General features: G+C 46.7%; 1 protein-coding gene across 2 annotated transcripts in view; it reads right to left on the reverse strand.

The window, feature by feature from the left end:
- Nucleotides 1-25225, reverse strand: part of EXOC4 (exocyst complex component 4) — a 309715-nt gene that overhangs the window by 102068 nt on the left and 182422 nt on the right. Inside the window, exon 11 of one of the 2 annotated variants that reach the window (XM_068189372.1) lies at nucleotides 9595-9826. The exons of the other annotated variant lie outside the window; for it this stretch is intronic. Within the exon in view, the coding sequence (XP_068045473.1) occupies nucleotides 9610-9826 (217 nt within the window). The 3' untranslated portion in view covers nucleotides 9595-9609. Of the gene's footprint in view, nucleotides 1-9594; nucleotides 9827-25225 lie in introns of those variants that run through there. 2 annotated transcript variants of the gene reach the window in all.

The following is a 25225-nucleotide window of genomic DNA, read 5'->3' on the forward strand; positions in this document are numbered from 1 at the left end:
CCAAAGACCTCACTAATGGGAATGACACATTTCCAGAATATGTTTTTTAGCCATAATTTGGTGCAGCCATTTCAGGCTGCAGCTACAACTTGAAATGACTGAATTTCAACGTGCAGGGAACATCAGTGCAATTACAACAACCAGACTAAAGCTAATTAATGGCACGTGGTTGGGATGGAGAAGCAAGAAAATCCTCCAGGGGAGCAGCTGAAGGGTTTTTTTTTTTTCAGCAGTCAGGGCAGCACAACAATCTCCAGCACCTTCCCAAGGCACTCTGGATGTTGGTCTGAACAGGGAGAATTTGCCACCTGGAAAAAAATGACATTCCTGCTTCCAGACCTACAGCTTTCCAGGTGTTGTGTGGTTTTGGATGTTTCTTTTCCAAACCCTTACAGGACCTTCTGAGGGAGAGCAGTGTATAAAGTGAATTACAGGAGGACTAATGATACAGAAGACTGGGCTGGAATTTAATCCCAATATTCCCCGTGCCTTGGAAAACTGATGATATCAGTCCCTGCAGCACTTACAAGGGGCTCATAAAAAAGGGAGAGGGACTTTTTCCACAAGTAGATAAAGACAGGACAAAGGCGGGTGGCTTTAAAATGCCAGAGGACAGGGTTAGATGGGATATTGGGAAGGAATTCCTGGCTGGGACGGTGAGAAGGCTCTGGAAGAGAATTCCCAGAGAAGCTGTGGCTGCCCCTGGATCCCTGGAAGTGTCCAACACCAGGCTGGACACTGGGGCTTGGAGCATCCTGGGATGGTGGAAGGTGTGGAAGCTGCAACTGGGTGAACTGGGAAGAACTTTTAGGATCTTGAGATCAGTAGCCACAATACTACAAAAATACTGACCCAGGGTTTCTTTGTGTGGCTCATCTGGGCCATCAAGAGCCACATATTTGGCAACTTTTGTCTCAAAATAAACACGCAACTGAATTTTCAGGATGGGGAGAAGGGCCCATCTGTCTCCCTCACAAAAAAAAAGCAGCTACAGACACTGAGCTTGGGCTGATTCTTGAGGTCTTCAGACCAAGGGGAGAAAATTGAGGGCTGCAATGATGTGACAATCTTACAAATCACACTTTGGATGCCACCTTTGAAGGGTTCAGTCTTTTAATGGTCTGTGCCTCGGTGAGAGCAGGGGAAGGAGGGGGCAGCTCCTCGTTAAAATTCCCTGGTTCCACCTCCTTCCCTGTGAAGCCACGGCTGGCACCAAGCATGGACACCTGGGTCACCACCATATGGCAGCACAGCAGGAGCACAGCACCAGGACGTGGCAAATTGAGATTTTAAAAAGCTGCCTAGGAATCGTGAGAAATGACAAAAAGCTTCGGCACATTTGGGGAAAAGGAAAAAAAAAATTAAAAAAAATATAAATTTTAGATTTCTCCGGTGAGAGCCAAGCTCTGACAGCTCTTTGGGGGCTTTTGCAGGTCCTGGTGCTTTTACAGCTGTGTCTACCAGGACTCCTCAGTAACACTTCCAAATTAATTCCAACACTTCCCACGTGAAAAGCAGAACTTTTGGAAACAGGGGTAAAAAGGAAGTGTGATAGATTCAACTATTAAAAAAACCCAAAAAAACAACAATCCAAGAAATCATCCTGCTCCTTTCTCCAAGGCTGTGGTGAGATCTCTGGTGGGCAGAAGGTGCTGCTCAGGGCCAGGATTGTGTGGGATCCATATTCTGGTTCTTCTGGAGGCAGGAATAACAGAGGGGACATTTCCATGGCTTGGAAGGATGGAGAGAAGCTGGAAAGGGCTCTGAGTTCCTTTAGAACCAGCGCAGGTCAGTCCTCCAGCTCAGGTCTGCTCCTCTCCAGCACAGCTGGTTTGGAAAAGGACATTAAAGGACAACAGAGCTTTTATTGAGCCCTGGGGTAAAAAGTCAATTTATGGAGAAGGGAAGAGAGTGCAGGATAATGGAACAGATTTTTCCCTGTTACACAGCAGTGTTTAAGGCAGAAAGTCTTGCCCAGGCTGGCCAGGGAAGGACCATTAAAGGGCCTTCACACACCAAAACCGAGCAGCAGCTGGGGCTCTTCATCCCTGGAAGTGTCCAAGGCCAGCTTGGAGCACCCTGGGACAGTGGGAGGTGTCCCTGCCCACGGTTTGGGTTGGAACGAGATGATCTTTACAGTCCCTTCCAACTCAAACCATCCTGTGGCTTTCCAACATGGATTATGAGTTTACCATGACCTCTCCCAGCCACCCAGGCCGCTCCTCTGGATGCTGGGTGTTCCCTTTCCAAGTGAGGCAGGATCTGGGTGGGAAAGGTGGCATCCAGGGCTGACCCCAGCCCTGCTCTGCACCATCTCAGAGAGGCTCTGTTGGCACAACAGTGAAGACCTCATCCCTCACCCACCCCGTGGATTCCCTGGCTGAGCAAAGGGAGTGATCAGAAAATGCCACTGAACATTTTTATGGATGATTCAGCACTGATTCAGGCTTTTTTTTCCTCCCATCCCCAAAAACAAAAACTCTGCTGGGGTTTTTCTTTGTTTGGGGTGGACAAACCATCAGTTCCCCTTTCCCTTCTGGATCTCAGACTATCCAGGAAATAAGTGGTCTCAGAAATCCACGGATGCCACAAAGCTAAGGAGAAATGAGCAACACATCCCTCAAAACTTTTTGTCTTCCTCTGTTCCCAGAGATCTTGCCAGACATCCAAGCCCTGGGTTGCTGCCAGGGCAGCTGATGTTCAGGGAAATGAGGATAAACAGGTAAAGAGAGAATGGCACAGCTGCTCTGTGGCATCAAGGAAAAATAAAAATCAACTCCACTCTTCCCCTGTCTCCTTGAGAACTCCTTCATGTGCTGAAACAAAAAGCCCCAATTTGAATTCCCGCTTGGATTTGTGGAATTCCGACACATCCTCAGTCAAGCAAGATCCCCCTCCTTCAATCAGCCCCCATTTTCTGGAGGTGCTGGAGAAGGAGGTAGCTGAAGTAATTATTGAAAAATCATAAGCAGCAGCTTTGCCCTAATTACCAGGACTCCTTTGTCATTTTTTAAATTGATTACGCAAATACCGACTGAACTCCCTGAGTCTTGTGCTGCCCTGATAAGAACAGCAGCCAGAGAAAAACAAAATGCAATTAAGTGACCCAATATCCAGCTGAATGTTTGTGACTGGGAACAAAAAAATGAAAGAAATAAAGAAGGGAAAGTAAAGCCTGGAAGAAACCCCCCACTGGTGTCGTCCACAGACAGCAACAGCTGGATGTCCCTGATGGGAGCAACGTCCTCGTCCAGAAAAAGTGTTTTGTCTCCTGCATTCCCAACGTGGTTGCATTTAATTCCTTCTTTCTAAAACATGGAATGGTTTGGGTGGGAAGGAACCTGAAAGAACATCTCATTCCACCCCTGCCATGGCAGGGACACCTCCCACTGTCCCAGGCTGCTCCAGCCCCAGGGTCCAGCCTGGCCTTGGACATTCCAGGGATCAGGGGCAGCCCCAGCTGCTCTGGCAATTCCAGCCCAGCCAGGAATTCCTAATTCCCAAGATCCCATCCATCCCTGCCCTCTGGCAGTGGGAGCCATTCCCTGTGTCCTGTCCCTGCAGGCCTTGTCCCCAGTCCCTCTGCAGCTCTCCTGGAGCCCCTTCAGGCCCTGGAATGTGCTGGAAGCTCTCCCTGGAGCCTTCTCCTCTCCAGGTGAGCACCCCCAGCTCTCCCAGGCTGGCTCCTGCCCTCAGAGCAGCTCCGTGGATTCCTCTGGATTCACGGCAGCAATTCTGGCCAAAGGAATTTTTGTGGATTTGTTTTGGTTTTGTTTCTGTCCTCCACCTGGCTCTAACTGATTTTTTGACTGTCTCAACTCCAATCACTAAATCAAAATGAAACCTCTCTCATTTCCAGCTGTTCATCGCCCATCTCACTGAGCTCTGCCCTTATCACCAGAAACTTTTATAAAAAGCTGCTTTGATTGGAACAATTTAAAAAGCAATTTTTATCACCCTTCTTCCATGAAAAAAAAAAAAAAAAACCCTTCATTCCACAACATCACCTGCAAGTGTAACAGAAGAAAGGGATTGTATCCCAGTCCTCAAGATCCATCTGCTTTCAAGCAGACAAGAACAACTTCCAGGAGGCTCCTGTTGATAAGCCTGGTTTGACGTGGATAGGGATTGCAGGAATTGATTTCCTAGGTTGTTTCAGATATGATAAGAAGCATAAATAGTGCAGAAGAACTCCTGAGTTTGCAGATACCACTCTCTTCATTTCTCTTTCATCTAATCATGATTTTTTTCAAGAAAAAGCCACAATTTTTGTATCAAATTTTTAGTATTGAAAAATAGTGTCATTTTTCAAACAAGATCTACAGTGTTCACAAACAGGGCAGGTATGGTGCAGGTCAAATAAACTACTCCACTTTTCAAGATGAACAACCATTAATGAGATAAAGAAAATGAAAAATATAATATTAAAATACGTTTACTGCATTATTCTCAACTGTTTGACCAGGAGGAGAAATCAGCAGGTGTAGTGAGATGGTTCAATAATGTTTGTAAAGGTAATTAGCAGGTGCAATCATCTCTCCAGGATTATTCAGAGATTTTAAACACAGGGGATGGAATGGAATGGAATGGAATGGAATGGAATGGAATGGAATGGAATGGAATGGAATGGAATGGAATGGAGCTGTCAGCACTTAGAACTTTTCACTGAATTCAGCTCTAAGTAATAAAATTTTACAATAAACCACACTTAGAAGATGAAGAAAATCCTTCCAAGAAGAGTTTTCCCCTCTGTTTCACAAAATATCAACCTGCTCTTTCTGGTTATGAAACCAAATTGAAATTTAATTTAACTCTGCTTTGTTTCTTGCTTTTTTAGTGAGGCTGGACAAGGAAAGTGGACGGTCAATTTAAGTTTTTTTGCCTGCAAAAAACCCCCAGCATTTACACCCCAGCTCAATACAAACAATTTCACCCTCTGCAATGAGTTGTAAAATGAAATTCTATGGTTGTTCCAGAATTCCCTGCAAAACTTCATAAATGGTGTCAGCTGAGAGAACACAAAACCACGGCCACAACTGCAGGAAAGAGCAGCTTGATGGCAGAACTCAGCACTGCTCCCTCACTGGCCTTGTTCAGAGGCTGTTTTAGTTTTAAAAAGTGAATTTTCATGGAATGAATCCCAGGATGGTTTGGTGGGCAGAGACCTGAAATCTTGTTCCAGACCCTGGCCATGAGCAGGGACACCTTCCACTGGACCAGGCCGCTCCAAGAACTGTGCCAGCATTTCTAATTGCAAGACAGAACTGTTAATATCCAACTATTCCCAAATGTCAGAGACAAGGATTTAGGAGTGGTGCAGAGGGAGTGATTTCCCACAACAGGGAGAGGATTCACGTCCCACCCCAAGGGATGAGCAGCTCCCGTGGTGGCCTTGTATCCCAGATTGAGAGCAAGATGTATTCCATTTGCCATCTCTGTGGCAGTTGTCTTCTGTTAAGTGGGCAGTTTTCCTTATCTCTTCCACAACCAATCCTCTCTCAGGGGAGACATCTGCTGAAAATAGGCTATGGAATGTCACTGCATGACTGATAAGAACTGTAACATCCATTGTGAGATGATCCGCCCAGAGGGAGGAGCCAAGCATTCCTACCTGGATATAATCTTGAGTTTCTGGAACACCAGCACGGCTTTTCCTGCACTGGATTTCCCAGAGGAACAGCTGCCTCTTCCACTGCAGGAAGACTACACCCCTTTTTTACAGGATCACTGCTCCAACAGAACCACACCTGCCACTCCAGAAGGACTGCAGCCACAATTCCAATTGGACTGCTGCCAACACCCTTGTCCAACAGGGTGTCAGGCTGTATTCTGTCAGTGTTGTTTTGGTTCACTGCATTGTTTATTTTATCTTTTTATTTTCTTCCCTAATAAAGAACTGTTATTCCTGCTCCCATATTTTTGCCTGAGAGCCCCCCTTAATTTCCAATTTATAACAATTCGGAGGGAGGGGGTCTACTTTTTTTTTTTTCCCATTTCAGGGGAGGCTCCTGCCTTCCTTAGCAGACTTTCCAAACCTAGACACTTTGGGAGAAGACACGAGGGAGATGTTCGGCTGCAGCACATCTGGTTGTACTCCTCCAAACTGCTTTTCCCATCAACAATCCAGCTGTGGCATGGAGCCTGTGGCATTAGATGTGATTGTCACGCAAGGGCACAACCCAGTATGTGGTCCTGTTGTGCCTCAGCCGTGGATCCAGCCTGTCCAGATCCCCCTGCAGAGCTCCCTGCCCTCTGGCAGGTCCACATCCCACCCAACCCGGTGTGATCTGAGAACTGACTGAAGGTGCCCTCGATCCAGATCTGTGATAAAGACCTTAGACAGGCCTGGCCCCACTGGACACCACTGCTGTAAATCCACTGCCCACCAGCCTCTGGGCCCAGCCACCCAGCTGGTTTTGCAGCCACACAATCCCAGGATCACTGAGGTTGGAAAAACCCTCCTGGACCACCGAGTCCAAGCTGTGCCTGATGCCTCAGCCCACAGCTCGGAGTGCCACCTCCCTGGACACCTCCAAACCTCCCTGGGCAGGCCCTTCCAGTGCCTGACCAGCCTTTCCATGAGGAAATTCCTGCTGATGTCCACCCTGAGCCTCTGCTGGTTCGCCCTGAGGCCGTCTGCTCTCATCCTGTTGTTCATTCCCTGGGAGAAGAGGCCAATCCCACCTGGATCCAGCTTCCTGTCAGGAAGAGTGTGTCCCCCAGACCATGGATTATTTATCACTAGATCTATCCCTAGAATGCTTCTTCATTTGCACAGCAGCAAATTCTTCCCCTCCCATCTGGAATTTCTTTTCCTCAGGCTACACCTGCAGCACTCCTGACTATTGAACACCAGCTCCACAATAAAAATGCACCTTCTGTCCCTCCTTCTTTTTCCAGAACCCACAAGGTGAACAGCACAACAAGAGCCTACCAGGTCTTCTCACCTGCCATGGTTCTTGAAAATTAATTGGGAAGAAATCTTTAAACTGGAGGAAAAGAGAAAGGGAATTAATCTCTTGTGCTCCATCCTTTTGCACGTGAGCACATGTTCCTGTAGGAACAAACCCAGGGCCAACAATTTTCCTGCAAAAAGGAAGGAATTGCTTCTCCTGGCACTTGGGTCTGTAAACTGTTACCTAAAGATTTCCTGAAGCTTTGCCCTCTCTGCTGTGCCCTCCTTCTGGGATCTCAAACAGTCTGTTTTTCATGGAATGTTTAAAGGTTTGATGAAAAAGTGATAGGTATTGACTTTTTGCTTTTGAGCAGCTCATTCCTGCTCAGTCACTCCACTGATGAACAAGAAATGTGGGATTTCATGGGACTTCAGCAAAAGCTCTGTGGGGATCTCCTAAAACCATGGAAATAAGGAATAGGAGAAAATCTCCCTGAGCAGTGTGAGGTGCCAGTGAGAGTGGCTGAAAGAGGAGCCTCCACTTCCAGCTCCTCTACTTCCAGCTCTTGATTTCCTGTTCCAGCCCCACTGTGTGCTGCAATTTCCCTTTGGTAATCCTACAGCAAGGGGAGCAGCAGATTGACCAAGTCCAGGGGGACTGGACAGAAAACCAGCTGATCAGTAAATGCAAAGAGAAAAACTTCTTGACTGCAAATAATGGAATCATGGAATGGTTTATGTTGGAAAGGACCTGAAAGATCATTCACCTCCCACTGTCCCAGGCTGCTCCAGCCCCAGTGTCCAGCCTGGCCTTGGACATTCCAGGGATCCAGGGGCAGCCCCAGCTGCTCTGGCAATTCCAGCCCAGCCAGGAATTCCTAATTCCCAAGATCCCATCCATCCCTGCCCTCTGGCAGTGGGAGCCATTCCCTGTGTCCTGTCCCTGCAGGCCTTGTCCCCAGTCCCTCTGCAGCTCTCCTGGAGCCCCTTCAGGTCCTGGAATGTGCTGGAAGCTCTCCCTGGAGCCTTCTCCTCTCCAGGTGAGCATTCCCAGCTCTCCCAGGCTGGCTCAGAGCAGAGGGGCTCCAGCCCTGCAGCAACTCCATGGATTCCTCTGGACTCTCTCCAGCAGCTCCAGGTGCTGCTGCTGTTGTCCCCAGGGCAGGGGCAGCTCTGCAGGTGGGGTTTCAGGAGAGTTGAAGGGGGAGAACGGCAAGACACACATTCATAAATCCTGTAATTATTAATTACTATTAACATCATCACTAAAATAACACTTGCTTCAAAGCTGCTGCTGGAGAAGAAAGTAACATTCAACTCTGAGAAATATTAAAAATAGAGCAATCTGCAAGGAAATGATGATTGACAGAGGGAGAGGTAAAGAGCAACGCTTAAATAATATATGGAAACCTGTAATTCAGCCTGACACAAATTCATTTTTCTCACTCTGCCACTCCGAAGCATCCAATCAATGAGACAAATCTCCATGGCAAAGCCATTATTTAAACAAAGCTGGCTTGGCTTAAAAACACAGTAATTTGGGCCAATTTAGGACTGTGATATTATGCACTATTTCACATTGTGATGCACTGAGAGATCCCACATTGATCTGGGAATGAAAAGCCAACAACATTTTGATAGTTCATAGATTTCCCCCTTTCTCTTTGCCTCCCAACCCCCAGATGTTGAATAGCCCAGCAGCCCCCAGCTCTGCTTTCCACTCCGGGTTTGTTATTCTTGAAAGCCAAACTGGAGAGACTTCTTAAAAGAAGCAGCAGTAATAAGAAGAGATAACGACTTAAATGCAGCTTTAACAATGCTGTTTTCTTCCCTTCTGAAATAAGCATCTGGGGCTGGTTTTTTCCCCCAAAATATGCTCAATTGTTGCCTCCAAACGCATCAGCAAAGCTGAGAAATGGGAGAAGAACTATTCCTTGAGCTGGTGGATGGTATCAGATTTTAAGGACCCAACAGGAATTTTGGTTCAGCTCCTGATTCCCTAAAACTCCAAAGAATTAAAGATCCAAAGTTGCTCCAGCTGTTGGTTGGATCAAGGCCAGGGGAGTGCAGAGCTCTGAACAGCCCACAGGGATTGGAACACGAACTGGAAGAGGCTGCCCAGGGAAGGGCTGGAATCACCATCCCTGGGAGTGTTCCAAAAACCTCTGGATGTGGCACCTGAGGCCATGGTTTAGCGATGAACACGATGAACAAGGCCCTTAATGATTCTTCAATCAATCCCTTGATCTTCCTCGTTGTTCATTCCCCATCCATAAATTGGCAGTAATTATCCTTCTCTTCTCTCATCCCTTGTTTGCCCACTTTAGCCACATTTCATCCTCTTTTCATCTGCCTGTGCCCCGCTGGGCCCCCACTGAGGCTGAAGGGCTGATTCATCACTAAAATGCTTGTAACAAACAGAGATATTGCACCCACATCATCTAAAATGGTTTTTCACCTCTGGCTTTTGTGGTTTTGCTAATCAGAAAACATCGAATTATCTCAATTTAGCAGCTGTCACTTTGCCACCCACCACTGGTTAAACTGGCTTGGAACCACGGTGACTGTGCAATGAGCAGACAGCATTCCAAGAGAGCTCTAAAAAGGTGATCTGACGCAAAAACTCTGACTGAAATGAGAATATTCCCTTTTTTTATTGCCTCACAATGGGATTTCAGCACAGCAGTTACAAGGGAGAGGAAGATGAATTGTCTCTACAGACTGTAAATGTTGCCAAGAGCTCCTCGTGGCAAGGTGAAATCCATTCCTCGGTGCTGCTTTGTTTTCAGAGATTCCAACCCAAAGTCCTGGGGGTTTATTGCTCTGTGAATCAGCAATTGCAAAAGCACTGCAGAACAACGGCAGCCAAAACGTGACAGCTCTGAGGCAACTCTAATCCAGGAGGGATTTGGGAGTTTACACTGGAAAGCTCTGGAAGAGACATTCCAAAGTTTTTTGAGGATGTTTGTGTTCAGAAACTCTGCCTGTTTTGAAGTGTCAGTGCTGGCTCACGTCAAATAATCACAGGAAACAGCCCAAATTTGACTTTTTCCTGCTGTGATGCAACCAGGAAGCCCTGGGCTGGTTTTGTGAGGGAGCTGGAACACCAGAACAGCCACTCAAAAGTGCAGGGAGAAAATACAGAAGAGGAACTCCAGAGGAGTCTGGTCCTTGCTGCTCCTGCCAGTCCTTTGGGGGTTTGGAAGTGCTCAAAATTGGGATGAAAGTGATTTAGTGAGGTCAGGGCACTGTTCTCTCAGGAAAGTGTCTCCCCAGGACTTACAGGAGGAATAATAATAATAATAATAATAATAATAATAATAATAATAATAATAATAATAATAAATTGCTCTGATCCCTCCACATCCACCTGAGCGCTGCTGCTCCTACCCAGCTTCCAGCAGGCCCAGCCTGCCTGGTCAGGAGCAGAATTAAGGAATATTAAAAGGATCTGAAAACCTCAATGCTGTTGGCAGAAGGACTCAGACACTGCCTGTATTTACTGAGCTCTGTGGGTTGAAAAAGACTTTAAAGTCCACCCAGTTCCTTCCACCTTCCACCAGCCAGGGTACTCCAAGCCCTGTCCAACCTGGACTTGGGACACTTCCAGGGATCCAGGACCTTAACAGAGGCTGGGTTTTAATGCTATTTCACATTTCTCTTGAAAGCTGAGGAGCTTTTTCATGATCAGGAAGAAAGTTAATGGACAAACCCTGTTTTTATTAAACTAAATTAAACTTGGAATTGCCACCCTTGACAAGGAGCCCTTTGAGGTGCAGTTTGAGAATCACAGCAGGTGAAAATGAAAATAAAAATAAAAACGAAAATAAAAACCCTGGCCTTGATGACATTGTGAAGGTTACAGCAAGTGAAAGACAGGAATGTGACCTTTTGGGATGAAAGAGCAGAAATCTGGCTGATCCTTAGGAAAGACAGCACATGAAGCATCTCCTATGTTTCACAGCAATGGTAATTAATTAAAAAAACACCCAAATCATTAAAATTCATCATCTAAAACCAACAAAGCATTCTTCAGTAGAACAATCACTGTCACCATCTGAGAATTCCAAATCATCACGTCAATTCCAGGCACTGCCTGGTCAGCTCTGATTCTCACATATTTTATCATTGCCTTGGCTGTTGTTTTCGCCCCCACCAAATAAAAAGCAGAATCTGGGAGGCCAAACGGAGCTCCTCACCTGATAAGACAAATGGATTTTATTGACTTAATCAAGGAGAGTAACAACTCCACAGCTCATTTCTTTCAGAGCTGGCTGGAACAAACTCTGGGGGCACGGGGTGGGGGGCAGATGTAAAACACAGCCCCATAAATTATGAGTTAATTAAAGAAATGCCAACGGGAGCTGCTTCAGAATGGAACGTCCACGTTCTGTGGGGCTCCCATGGCCAGTGGGCAAAATATTGACTCCCAACAAATGAGGCTGGAGATCTCCACATAATAAATCATGGGAAACTCCATAATTTTTCTCCTTCAGCTGATGAGGTTGTTCTGCTGCTCTGTATTTGATGGAGTAGGAAACCAAGGCTTTTCCCAATTTTTTGCTGTTGTCGTTCACGTGACAGCTTGGCTTTGTCAGAGTCTTTTCCATGGAACTGTTGTGTCTCTGCTTCCCCTAATTCACTGGGGAAGGAGCAGCTTGGGCTCAGATTTGCCAGGTTTGGGCCCTAATGTTGATGGATTATTCCTCTGAGACCTATGGACAGCTCTTGGGGTGTCGTGTGCGGGGCCAGGAGTTGGACTCAAGGATCCTCGTGGGTCCCTTCCAACTCACAATGTTCCCTGAAGGGGCAAAGTCTCACTTTTCCCCCCTGGATGGGTAAAAATCCTGGGAGAGAGGCTTCGCACAACATTATTGAGGGGCACAAATACACAGGGAGAGGCACTGAGTGGGATGAATGAAAAGAAGATAAAGCAACCAAGTACAAATTGCCCAAATTGCTAAATATTAACAACAAGCCTCCAAATTACCCAGAGCGAAGCAGCTTCTCTGAGGTAACTCAATCCCTGCATTCAGAGCTGAGAAAATGTTAAATCAGGACCAAAGAGTGATTATATTGATTTGTACGCCCTGAAGCACAGGAATAGGAAATAAATTAGGAGAAAAAAAATAAAATCACACGCGCACAAAAAAGGAGAAAATGTTTCTAACAATTTCATGTATTCCTCCAAGGGGTCCACAGCCATCAAGGCAAGAGAAACTTCTGCTCCAAGAGGGAATAATCAGTTTTAATTTCCAGACAAATACATGACAGATGATTTCTTATTTTGTTTTTCAACTAACCGGCAAAATTTCAAACTGGAAGTGAAGCATGAAGAGGACTTGGATATTTAGTGCTCCTAATGGGCCAAATTAGGCTGTTGGTGATTAAGACTCAAGCCTGGAATGATGAATGGGCTCTTCACACCCCAAGCCTCTGATCTCCAAGGCTTTGGACTGGATGCAAGTGGAAGTGAAAGCACTGGGCAGCTGATAGGGTCTGGGATGTGGCCACTGTGAGCTGATTGCCTTGAGCTATTTGTAAACCATTTTAGGATGGGCTGGGCTGAAAAGTGGCCCTGCAGCCCTGGGATATCTGGGAGAGCTGTATCACCTCTGTTTCTGCTCTACTGACACAGATTTCTGCTTTAAAGAGGATTTTCTGGAGGCAGGCAGAGCTTTTGCCTGATGAGCAGAGCAGAAGCAATGGGAAAAAAAAGTGTTTTTCCAACAGTTTGAGGAAAGATGCTGTCAAGACTTTCTTTACTCACCTCTCCTTGATCCCATTTTTTCCCCTCTTGCTTGTTACTGCTGCCCTTAGAGCAACATCCTGCTTTGAGGACTGGACTCCACCACATGGACAGAAGGCAGAGCAGCTTCAATTCATCCCATTCCCCACGTGAAACAGTCACATTCTAAAGGAAAACTTATTTCTGGGTTCCTACAAGTGCATTGGAAAATAAGAGGAAAAGCCCAGAGAGCAGAGAACGCTTCTGGCTACAGTGAAATACAAAGGTCACCTCCTGGAATGTGTTCCTGCTACAATCCAACAAATTATTTCTCTTATTGCTGTTTTACAACCAATTTCAGAAGCCTTCAGAGCTACAGCGATGGGGGAGGTGTGCAGAGGTCACAGGGAGGGAGTGGGGACAAGGACACGGAGCTTTACCTCTCTCTGTGCCAGGTTATTCATGGCTTCTCCTACACCTATGCTTTTCCATCCATAGAAAACAGGAAAATGACCCCTTCCCAACACAGAACCTGCCAGGTGCTTCTCAATCTCCAGGCAAAAGCCTCCTTAGAAATCAGTTGTCCCAATTTAAGTCCCAGCAAACTCATCAGCTGAGATGGAAACACTCAGAACTGGAAGAGAAAGCTCCAGGGAGAGCTCAGAGCCCCTTTTGGGAGAGCTGAAGAGGGACCTGGGACACAGGGAATGGCTTCCTCCCACTGCCAGAGGGCAGGGATGGATGGGATCTTGGGAATTAGGAATTCCTGGCTGGGCTGGAATTGCCAGAGCAGCTGGGGCTGCCCCTGGATCCCTGGAATGCCCAAGGCCAGGCTGGACACTGGGGCTTGGAGCAGCCTGGGACAGTGGGAGGTGTCCCTGCCCATGGATGGGGTTCTGTGGGGATTTTTGAACGAGTTTTTAATGAGTTAGAGACGGAACCTCTGAGTTTTTTAGATGATGCAATCTATTTTCTTATCTTCTATACAGGCAGGAAGGGTGAGCTCACATTGTTACTGCATGGCTCAGAAGGTCACAAGACCCCTAGGCAGAAGACCTTTTAAGGATTTGCTGACCAATAAAACACTTCCAACAAGGATATTTATGTTTTTGACCCAATCCTTAAATATTTCATCTTATGAAATATTTAAGGTCTCATGCTACAGTGTAAGCTTTCTTAGCCAATCATACTATGGCACACAAACCTACAGTGCTGCATTCCAAGCTCCTTGTTTACCTGTGTAATTACTTTTATTTTTTCTACACCTTGAACTCTAAAACTCTAAATAAATTTCCTTCTTCTTAACTTAACATGTCTCTGCTTCAAACTATAAATCCACATTCTCGCTTCTAGCACCTGAGTTTGGAAGCCTTTTCCAAGGTCTCAGATCAAATCCTGTGTTTAATTCTAAGTTTTGGCTAACAGGCCCAGCGTTCTGATAATTCCTTACATTTCAGTTTCCCACAGGGTTGGCAGGATCTTTCAGATCCCTTCCAACCCAAACCATTCCATATTTCTGTGATTATTAGCAAGTGATTACGAGGACGCCCAATGCACTTCCAGCTTTAGGATGAACACGAGTGACAGACACGGAAGGAACAGCTCACACCAAGTCCCAAAATCAAGCTCTACCAAGCACAGAAACGAGAAAATCAAACTCTACAACAGAAAGGCAACCCAGGGTAACATGGGCTGAGACATCCTCACAATGCCAGAGTGCTCATCAGTACCCACAGAAAATATTCCACTCCCAAACCCCATCCTCTGGCTTTGTGCCCCACCTCAGGTGCTGTGTGCCAGTGGAATTGTGTGAAAACCTCTGAGCTCAGCCTCACCCTGAAGCATCTCCCTGAAAACCTCCGTGCTCAGCCTACCTTGAAGCATCTCCCTGATCATAGCCCTGTGCTCAACCTCACCCTGAAGCATCTCCCTGATCATAGCCCTGAGCATTTCAATCCCACTCCATGGGCAGAAAATTTGGATGCTGAGGGCCTCATTGCCAGGAGATTGGGTGTGGAAGGCAAGTGGAGCAATCAGGACAGCCAGGCACCAGCAGCACTGATGGAGTCTCACTGACAGCCCTGATGTTGAATGAATGATTTAGCACTCGTTAAACTTCTCCCATTGTGAAAGCAACCTATTATTTTCCTGCTTGTGCTCTGCAATGCCTCAATCACTGACAGAAGGAGCAGTGAGAAATAATAGAGTTCATTTTCGATTGCTGTTGTTCAATAGCTTGTTCTGTGTACCCCATCTGCCATTGTTTCAGCAACAAGAGAGCTGATGGCTTTTTCTAGTCCCCTTTTCTGAGCCCGCCTCTGATGACTCCTCCGTCTTTAACAGCCCCCAATAACATCCTGTAACATCACAAGTGTTCAATCCAGGCGTTTTTGTAAAGAAAAACACAGTGGTGCAGCACTCGGGGGGGGGTACGTGCATCAGTTACAGCAGGGCAGCTTCCAAATCTGAAGTTTAAATTCCTGTCCTAGCAGTTACTGATTAAAGCTCTGGGGTTTTGTCAGCTCCAGGAGTGGGGAATTTGATGAAGTTCAAGAAGGGCAAGTGCAAGGTGCTGAAGTGGGTCAGGGTTTCCCTAAAGAAGGGACTGAGAGCAGCCCTGACCAGAGGGACTGGTGGTGGTGGATGAAAAGCTGGACATGCCCTGGCCATGTCCACTCAGCCCAGAAAGCCAAGAGAATCCATCGTGGGCAGGAGGTGAGGGCTGGGATCATCCCCTTCTGCCCAGCTCAGGTGAGACCCCACCTGCAGAGCTGCTTCCAGCATCAGAAGGACGTGGAGCTGCTGGGGCAAGTCCAGAGGAGGCCACAAAAGTGAGGAGAGCAGGAAGCCTGGTGGGAATGCTGCAGTCCAAGGGGCAGCTGAGCTGCACCCCGGGCCCTGCCTTTGCAGGGAGCTGAGAGAGAACAACTGAGATTTACCTGGCCAAAGGTGTCCTAATGCATTTAAGGTGCAAACAAGTTAAGCCAAGAGAACAACTCCAGACTGATCATCAAAGCTGCAGAGTCAAGAGTTCCCTCTGGACTTTGTCCTCCCAGGATTCCTTCTATCACTTCCCAAGACACATAACCTCTGGATGTGCAGGGATAACTCTGGATAGCAGCACTTGTTCAGCTCAGAGGAGATGTAGCCACACAGAGCTGCTCCTTGAGCATCCCTAAAACCACATCAATCCCAGTTTCCAGCAACAGGATGGAACAACTGTCACACAAGGAGGAAAACTCGGGCTAATATTATGCCCTTTGGAAATCTTTAGGAGGGAAATAAATCTTGTGGAAGGTTGTCTACCTATGGCAAAAGGGTGGACTGGATGATCAGGAAGGTCCTTGCAACCCAAACCCTTCAGTGGTGATTCCATGAAGGTGGAGCTGGTATGGACAGGAATGAGGATGAGCAGGAAAAGGGACTGGAGGTGGGAATGAGAGATTTCAGCACACTGAGACCAATTCAGCCAAGGAATGAGAAAAGCTGAAGTGGAATGTGAGCTTTCACTGTGTCTGGACAAAGAAAAACACAAAAAAATGGAGAAAGCAGAAAGCTGCAGGCACTCCTGTCTCTACAGATGGGACTGAGTGTTTTCTTAGGAGAAAAATAAATCACCACAGAACACACTGGAAGTGCTTGCACAGAGCAGCTCAAGAAGCAGAGGAGCTCAGGAACACACCGTGGATTTGTGCAAACCTCAAAAGAGCGATGACTTGCAATCCATGGAGCAGCAGGGGGTGGTTTTGGGAGTCTGAGACGAGCTGACCTTTGGGGGTACACCCCAAGTGAATTAAAGAGGAGTGGACAACCCCCCTAGGAGGAGACACAAACCAGAACTGATATTTCTGTCTCAGCTGGGATGAAAACAAATTGCTGCTGTCTCTCTGCAAGGATTCTCTGGAGATCCAGGATCTCTTTTTTGGGGGGCTCACATGAACTCTGGTGCCAGGTCCCAAATCTCTCCCATGCCAATGTGCCTGTGGGGACGCAGCAGCCTGGGATCCAGGGAGGAGGACCCATTTGTCCCACTGCCTGGTGGGAACACACTTTCCCTGAAAAGGCAGAGCGCTGCCTTTCCAATAATTAAAAAAAAAACACACTGGAATATTAAAACAAAGATTTTTCGAGTCGGCCCCACTCCAGTCAAAAATCCATCTAAATATAGTCGGGTATCATGTCCCAGCCCTTCACCAGGAGGTTTCCTGGGAGCAGAGCTACAGGTGTAGCTCAAAATCCCTGTTAATGTATAAAAACAGTTTTAGGAAGCTGGGGGTTTCCACGATTCCAGACTAAAAAGCCATAAACGAGAGCACATTAAGAAAATAACTGCTGTGCTGGTCTTATCTTTTTTTTTTTTTTTAAACCCTTCTAATAGCATGTTTTGTCTCCATCAGCAAAGAACTGCTCTCAAATAATTGCTTTAAATGACTCTTTGAAGGCACATCTCTATTTGCAAAGCCCATCAACTTGTAGACAAGTCCCAAATCTTCCCTTCTTAATTTACTGTAAGGATGAACAAACAGAGGGAACTTAACGTGGTAATTACTGCCAGCACAGCTCAGAGAGAGCCAGTTACCACATTCAGAGGGAGTTGCTAATCTCCCCTGATTCTGCTTTTAGACGGGAATTAAGGAATCCAGGCAGGGAATTTACACTGATGACAGCCAGCAACGCTTCTGAGGGCATCTCTCATCAAACAGCATCAATTTGAGAGAGCCAAAATGTCTTGGTTTGAAAAGAGGTGTCTGCTAAAGAAGGCAGGAGCCTCCCCTGAAATGGAAAATGTAAACTCCCTCTCCATGAATTATTATAATTTTGAAATTAAGGGGCTCTCAGGCAAAGATATGGGAGTAGGAATAACAGTTTTTTGCTAGGAAAATTAAAAATACAAATGCAATAGTACAAAACAGAAAACAACCCACTGCCAGAGTCAGAACAGAGCTGACCCCCTGTGGGTCAGGGAGGTGGCAGCAGTCCCATCCCATGGTGGCTCAGCCCTCCTGCAGTGCCAGCTGTGCTTCTGCTGGAGCAGGGATCCTGGACAAGGCTGGAGTTTTCCTCTGAAGCTCCAGGGCTGCTGGAGATGGGCCTGGGCTCCCTCTGGGAATGCAGTGGAGAAGAAAGCTGCTCCTCTGGCAATGCAGTGGGCAAAGGCTGCTGTGGTGTTGCAGGAGTCAGATTGGATCCAGGTAGGAATGCTTGGCTCCTCCCCTGGGCGGAGCATCTCCCCATGGGATGATGGAATTTTCTCAGCCCTGCAGGGACACTCAGTGGCCATGAACAGCAGAGATCTCCTGGAGGGAGGATTGGGTGTGGGAGAGATAAAGAAAACTGCCCCATGGACAGCAGAGAACTGCCCCATCAGACAGGAATAGAATACACACCCCCACTAACATCTTTCAACCTAAGACACAAAATCCTTCTCAGCACTGTGTTTTCTGTGAGTTATTAAAGCCAAAAATCCACTCGACTGCACCAGGGCTCAGCTCGATCCTCCTTGTGTACAAACAGATTACCCAGACCTTAAAACAGGCCCCCGTTTGTTTTATTCTGGATGCCAGCTAAACTCCTCGAGGTTGTAAAGTGCTCCTGATCCTGTAATTTACAGGGAAGGCTGAATCATCCTGGGACATGAATAAAGATGAGAGCATTTAACAACACAACAGACTCTTCACCATGTAAACCCTGCCACAGATCAGAGTTAGATCAGAAGTGTTTGTTCCCTATAAAAACCAAGAGAAATATTTTAATCACAAGGATATACTCAGTTACCTGCAGCAAGCAAAGAATAAACTGGATGAGTTAAAAGATTTAAGAAAGTCATAATTTCCCTTAAGTACATGTTAGGGAAGATAATAAAACACAGGGTGCTCATTCTAACCTCAGTCACTGTCTAATACAAACTGAAATTACATTTCACTTTGGCAGACTTAGATGCTGTAAATATTATTTTAGAGAGGTGGCAGAGAGAGTTTGAAAGGTTTTCCCATTTTACTTTTTAATATGAACTTCTCAACTCTTCACAAGCTTGTAAATAAAGCCAGGCTCTTTTCCAGAGGCCCAAACCCAGTGACACCACTGTGACAGTGCAGGATTTAAGTCTTTTTGGAAAAATTGCATCGTTTGGGTCCCTACAAACACATCAGCACGTTGGGTCTTCCTTCATTGTAGAGCAAGCCTCAAACTGTTCTTATGGAAAAAAAACTCCCTCTCCAGGATTTGCAAACTGACCTCATGTGCTTAGTGAGTTCTGAGAGAGTAAGTCTTCAAAAAATAGGATTTATGATGAAAACACCAATGTGCACCTGGAACACGAGGTCCAGGTCTGTCCAGGCACACCCAGAACAATCCCAAAGTGTCCTCCTCCACACTGAGATGGAGCTGGCACACGCCTGGCAGGTCCCCGAGAGCTGTCGGCAACTCGTCCCCCAATTTGGGGCAAAAGGAGCTGGCAGAGCTTTAACGAGCTCCTTTCACAGCTTTTTGATTGATGGGTGATGCCATGGACCTGAGGAGACCCAGAAACACAACCAGCTCCAGCCCCTTCCCTGGGCTGGGCTGACAGGATTGGGAATTCGGCCATGGATGCCGCAGGTGATGATGGATCATGTAAGCAGGGAGGGTTGGGAGATTTGTGAAGAACAACAGAGCCCCTGTGCTCCAAACACTCTGAAATTCTTGAGTGAATATTCATGAATTTGGAAGCACAGAAAAACAACTTCCTTCCAGTTTGGAGGGAGAGGAAAGCTTGGTGTTAAGAGAGAAGGGGAACATTTTACAGAGTGGGAAAAAAGACATTAATTCCATGATCTAAAGGGATGTTCTTGGCCTTTCATGTAAGGTCAAGGGATGTTACTCAAACCCCTACAGTAAAGATATCCAGAAAGCCACTGCTGAGTGTCAGAGGAGGGAAATGCAGCAGCTGTTCAAAATAACCAGGTGGGAACAGCCCAGTGGCATCTCCCAGCTGTGGGGGTGGATCTGTGAAGGCCTGATAGAATTCCTTGGAAGAATTAAAAAGAATCACAAGCCAAACCTGCCAAAATTTCAAGTGTCTCCCTTGACCATCCTGATCATTTTCTTACCCTGTTTTGCCCAGAGACCATTTATTAAAAACCCAAGAGATGCAATGTTCAGGGAGAAAAGAGCTAAAAACTCAACTACCAATTCTTCTCTCTCCTTTCCTCCAAATCACTGTTTCCCTCAAAAAAAAAAAAAACAAAACCCTCACAAAACCTCAGCTGGTTAAAACCACACTCGTTCAAACTTGAGCTTAGCCACAAATTTGACATGGGTCAATTATACCTTGTCCTGAGAAATCAAAGGATCATCAGGAAACAAACTGTTGACCCAGAAGAATTTGTACCAGTTCCCCCCAGTCCTCTGATCTGCCTGATAACTCTGACAAAAGGTGTCAGCCCCAGTGAGGCAGCTGGAGGAGGAGGAGGAGGAGGAGGAGGAGCGAAGGCTCACAAAGGAAGAAAGGCCAGCTCAAAAGAGAGGAGACCCACAAGGGAAAGGAGGGGAGAGGGAAAAGCTTTACAGTTGGAAAGGAGCAGATGACATTCAAGAGGGTCACGGAGTACGGAAAACGAGCCGGGAGATTGAAAGGTTTGGTGGGGGGAAGAGCTGACTTTGAAAACGTTCCTTGATCTCTTTTCCCTCATTGAAATGTTTTCTTCACAGGGCCCAAACAATAAAAACATGAAGGGAAAGCTGCATCTACCGGCTGAAAATGAAGGAATGTTCATTCCAAAGTTGTATTGACTGGTTCTCCTCCCGGAGCCACAAATTTGATGGCACATCCATTTGTTTCCACCCCAGTTCAATAGCAAAGTCATTTGTTTCCATTCCTATTAGGAAAATGAGGCATGAGGTAAAAACCAGCCTGGTATAAACCTCTTCCCTTAAATTCCACATATATTCCACATTTCCTGCTCATTATAATGCAACTCAGAACCTGATCCAACACGCAGCCTCTTAAATCCCCCCAGGCAAAATCGTCCGCTGGTTGAAATTTGTTTAAAACCATGGAAGTACATTTATTTTAACTAAATGAGGATCTGACTCCCAGTTCATTCTACGGCGAGTTAGCAAATATGAGGCAACGCTGGAATCTTAATTTATTCAAACAGTGGCCAAGGGCAACTCTGGACATCAAAACGCATTTTGGATTAGGAAGGGACGGCCCTGGGTTAATTCCCAGCGCTGTGGGATCTTTAGCACCATGTGCACAGAGCCACCAAAGATGTGGTTTTGGATGTCACACAGTGCTCCCATGTAGGGATGGAAAGACAAAGATGGAATATTTGGATTTCCCAGGCTGAAGAGCAGCACTATTATTGGAAAAATCTGTAAGAATAGCCAACACTCCCTGTTCCCCCACAGTTATTCTCCTACAGCATCAGAAACTGGGATTTCTTCCCAGCACAGAATTCCACCTGCAGTTCAGGAGTGGATTTTCCTCTTCATGATTCCTTCTATCCCCTTATTCTCTTTTCTGAGTGTCTTGGAAAAGCAAGGTCATGCTCCTTTCCCAATCCTACATATCCCAAAAGATATTTGCAGAATCCCAGCATGGCTTGGGTTGGAAGGGACTTTAAAGCCCCTCCAGTGCCACCCCTGCCATGGCAGGGACACCTCCCACTGTCCCAGGCTGCTCCAGCCCCAGTGTCCAGCCTGGCCTTGGACATTCCAGGGATCCAGGGGCAGCCCCAGCTGCTCTGGCAATCCCAGCCCAGCCAGGAATTCCTAATTCCCAAGATCCCATCCATCCCTGCCCTCTGGCAGTGGGAGCCATTCCCTGTGTCCTGTCCCTGCAGGCCTTGTCCCCAGTCCCTCTGCAGCTCTCCTGGAGCCCCTTCAGGCTCTGCCAGGGGCTCTGAGCTCTCCTTGGAGCATTTAAATATCTTACATTGGTAAAGCAACTTCTCCATTCAGCCCAGAGCTGCCCCCAAGATTCCAGAGGGTCCCTCAGTAGGGCCAGCACAGGGACAGTCCCTGCCCCAGGGCTGTGCCCACCCTGGGGCTGAGACAGGCCAGGATGTTGTTGATTCCCTGTTTCTCAAACTGAAAACCAGTGAGAAGCTTCCTCCAATGCCAAGTTTCCTGGAAATATGAGCATTTCTTCCAACACACTCCACATCGGCGTTTTCAGGCAAGAGCAGAGCAAGGAAGTTCTCTCCTCAGGGATTCCTGCTCTTTGTATCCTCTTGTCCTACCTAGGAGGCCACCGGGATGCAGTCTGTGATTCCAAAAATGAGAGTGGGGCAGATGCAGACACACAAATCAACCTCGCTCACCCAAAGCAATTAGAGCTGGCTCATTCCCACACCTCCCCAAACATCCAGCATCCATAAACAAAACGTTAGGGAAGCCTGCCATGTCCCTGAACTAATTTACTTCACCCAGCAGTAATTTCTGCTCTCTCCTCCTCTCCACACAAAATTCCTGGAGCTTTCTGCAAAGAAATGAGAGCGGATTTTGCCCGGGAAGGTGAAAATCTTGGCAAAAGTCGTTGCCAGGCTTCCAATTCCTCTTTGCATTAGGCAGCAACCGGCTCCCTTTATTCCAGGATGTGTATCCAGAGGCAGAAGAGATGTCTCTAGTGGTTTCCTGATGCCCTCCTCCCCCTCCTAAAAATATCCAGTGGAGGCTGTTCCTGCAAGATTCCATTCAAGCACTGTGTGAATTGCTGATGGGAAGGAGCTCCTGCATACCACAGCTCATGGAAAGCTTTATTCTCCCACACAGGGAAAGGATTTATTTAACCAGAATGAGAAGGAGACGGAACACAAGATACGTATCCTCCTGTCCACCCGGGGATTCCAGCCGTCTCAATGATATGTAAATTATATTCGGATTTTATGCAGGCCTGGTTGGAAAAGGGATGGGTCTGAAGAGCCCTTTCCTAGTCCAGCACATCTGCTCTGCGTGTGCCTGTGGATCCATGGAGCTGCCATGACTAAGGGTGGTCACAAATCGTCCCTGCAATTTTCCCTGGAATTAATTATCTATTAAATACATGGTTTCATTCCCATTAAAAGAATCCATTTGCTCCACACAAAGCTGATGTTTTGCTGAAAACAAAAGACAGCACCTGAAAATAGAAGTGGTTAATCCAGCTGGAAATTGAGGCAACCTCAATTGGATTTTTACTATTTCTAATTGTCTGGATGTCTCCAGACACGTTTTAGCTTCCATGGTGTGTCCAGTTCTGGGACCCTCAGGACGAGAGAGATCTCAAAGAGCTGGAGAGTGTCCAGGGCAGGGAATGGAGCTGGGAAGGGTCTGGAGCCCCAGGAGAGGCTGAGGGAGCTGGGAAGGGGCTCAGCCTGGAGCAAAGGAGGCTCAGGGGGACCTTGTGGCTCTGCACGAGTCCCTGACAGGAGGGGACAGCCGGGGGGGTCGGGCTGTGCTCCAGGGAACAGGGACAGGAGGAGAGGGAACGGCCTCAGGCTGGGCATGGGGAGCCTCAGTGTGGACACCAGCAGGAATTTCCCCATGGAAAGGGGGTCAGGCCTTGGCAGGGGCTGCCCAGGGAGCTTTGGAGTGCCCATCCCTGGAGGTGTCCAAGGAACGTCTGGATGAGCAGAAAGCTTGTCCTGAGCTGGATTTTCCAGGCAGTAAAGAAGCACTCCCAGGTATCCAACAGCCAGCAAATTGCATGTGGATGGGACATCAGATCCTCCAAACTCCAGCTGTCCCCAGCTCCGATGGGACACTGAGATTCTGGTGATCCAGCTGTTCATTCCCCCCTGCTGGTCTCAATCCATCCCAATCCCAGTGCCAGACACGTTGTTAACACTGTAATTCCTCCTTTATTAGATCCAGGCATATGAACGGCATCCCTGGGAGCCCCTTAAATTTCCATCACTATTCCTTTGCTGGAGCTGTGTTCCCCGACCTGCTGAGACGCTGATCACCACCTCAGCCCACGCCCCGGCGGGACCCATTATTTATCTTATTCCATTTTACAGCGTGGAGTAAATAAATAGCATTAAAGTGCTAAATTTATTCATGGAAATGGGGCTGTGTTTGCATCCCGGAGCCATTCCCTAAATCAAGGAAATGCTGTTAATAGGCTGCAATGAAGATGTAAAACATCCATTTTAATATGGCTGTAATAAAGGCAGATTGCAGGAGCTGATGATGACATTTCACATGTGGGGACAAGGATGGTGACACTTTAATATCTCCAGTTCCTGGACTCAATTCCATGCCATGCAGCCCAAGAGGGCTGTATTAATTATTACAGTGTCATCTCCAAGAAATTAATTCCAGTCGTTATCAGAGGATGCTCATTAAGCAGCAATTGCTTGGCTGCTTGAGCAAATCCCACACCGTGGGAGGGGACAGGAGCACGGTGGCAACCAGCTGGTGACACATCCACTGCCATCCCCAAACCTTTTGTGATGGCAGAGTTGGGTAGGACACAAGATGATCTTCACCAGGAGAGGAGCAGAGCAGAGGCAGCAAAGCTGTTCTGTGCTGGAGCAGCACCTGGCAGCTCAGTAAGAGATCTGGGATTGAGTCCTGCAAGGAGTAGGATCCCATTTTTTGGATCTCCAATTCAATTATAAAAGCTTTTTGATAAAGGTTTGATTGCTTTAATCCAAACACTGTTCCATCCCTGGAAAAGTCCAAGGCCAGGCTGGATGAGGTTTGGAGCAACCTGGGATAGTGGAAGGTGTCCCTGCCCATGGAAGGGCGTGGAACTGGATGAGCTTCAACATCCCGTCAACCCAAACCATTCCATAATTCTGGGATTTACATCAAATCTGCCCCTTCTTTAAAATCTCTTTTTATGAATTAAAAACAAATTAAGTTTCTGCAAACTGATCCAGAGCTAAAACAAAGTGAGAGGAACATCTTGGTCCTTCTGCTGCAGCAGACTTACTGCAAAACCAAACTGAGGTCTCCTTTAACTCCTCCTAAATTCTACAAGTCAGATTTTCCCTGAAATGGACTATTTAAAGCTCCATGTCCCATGCATGAAAACATTACTAAGTTATTCCCCTCTAAAGAAAATGTAAGTCTTCCAAGAATTAGGCACCAGAACCATGGAAACACAGAATGGTTTGGATTGGGAGGGATCTTAAAGATCATCTCTTTCCAACCATGAACACCTTCCCCAAGGATACCTCCAGCTCTTCCCCATCCGTTCTGGGGAATACACCAGATTCAGACCACAAAACTGACATTTTGTTTTTCATCCTAATTTTATTTTAACCTCTAAATGTCCAGTTCTGAAACCAGAACAGGTCACTCCAAACAAACACCTGCCCCTCATTAGCTGCATTCCAGAGCTGTCCTTTAGAGCACATTGATTCTCTGTTTCTTAAGCCATTTTTATTAATTTGCATTATTAAAGCAAGTTTGAAACCAAAAATTACTACACAAGTGCCAGGAGTGTGAGCACAGAATTCAGATATCTGAATTTACAGCGAGGAAAAAAAAGACAACAAACTGTGTCTTACCAAGGGATGGAAAGGGAAAATTAAATCCATTTATTCCTTAGCCAAATTCCTACTTGCATTTATTCATGGGATATAATTTTGGACAGCAATCACATTTTCCCCTTCAGACTCAGTTTTGGT

This window comes from Anomalospiza imberbis, chromosome 5 (genome assembly GCF_031753505.1).
Source record: "Anomalospiza imberbis isolate Cuckoo-Finch-1a 21T00152 chromosome 5, ASM3175350v1, whole genome shotgun sequence".
In the NCBI taxonomy this organism is placed as follows: domain Eukaryota; kingdom Metazoa; phylum Chordata; class Aves; order Passeriformes; family Viduidae; genus Anomalospiza; species Anomalospiza imberbis.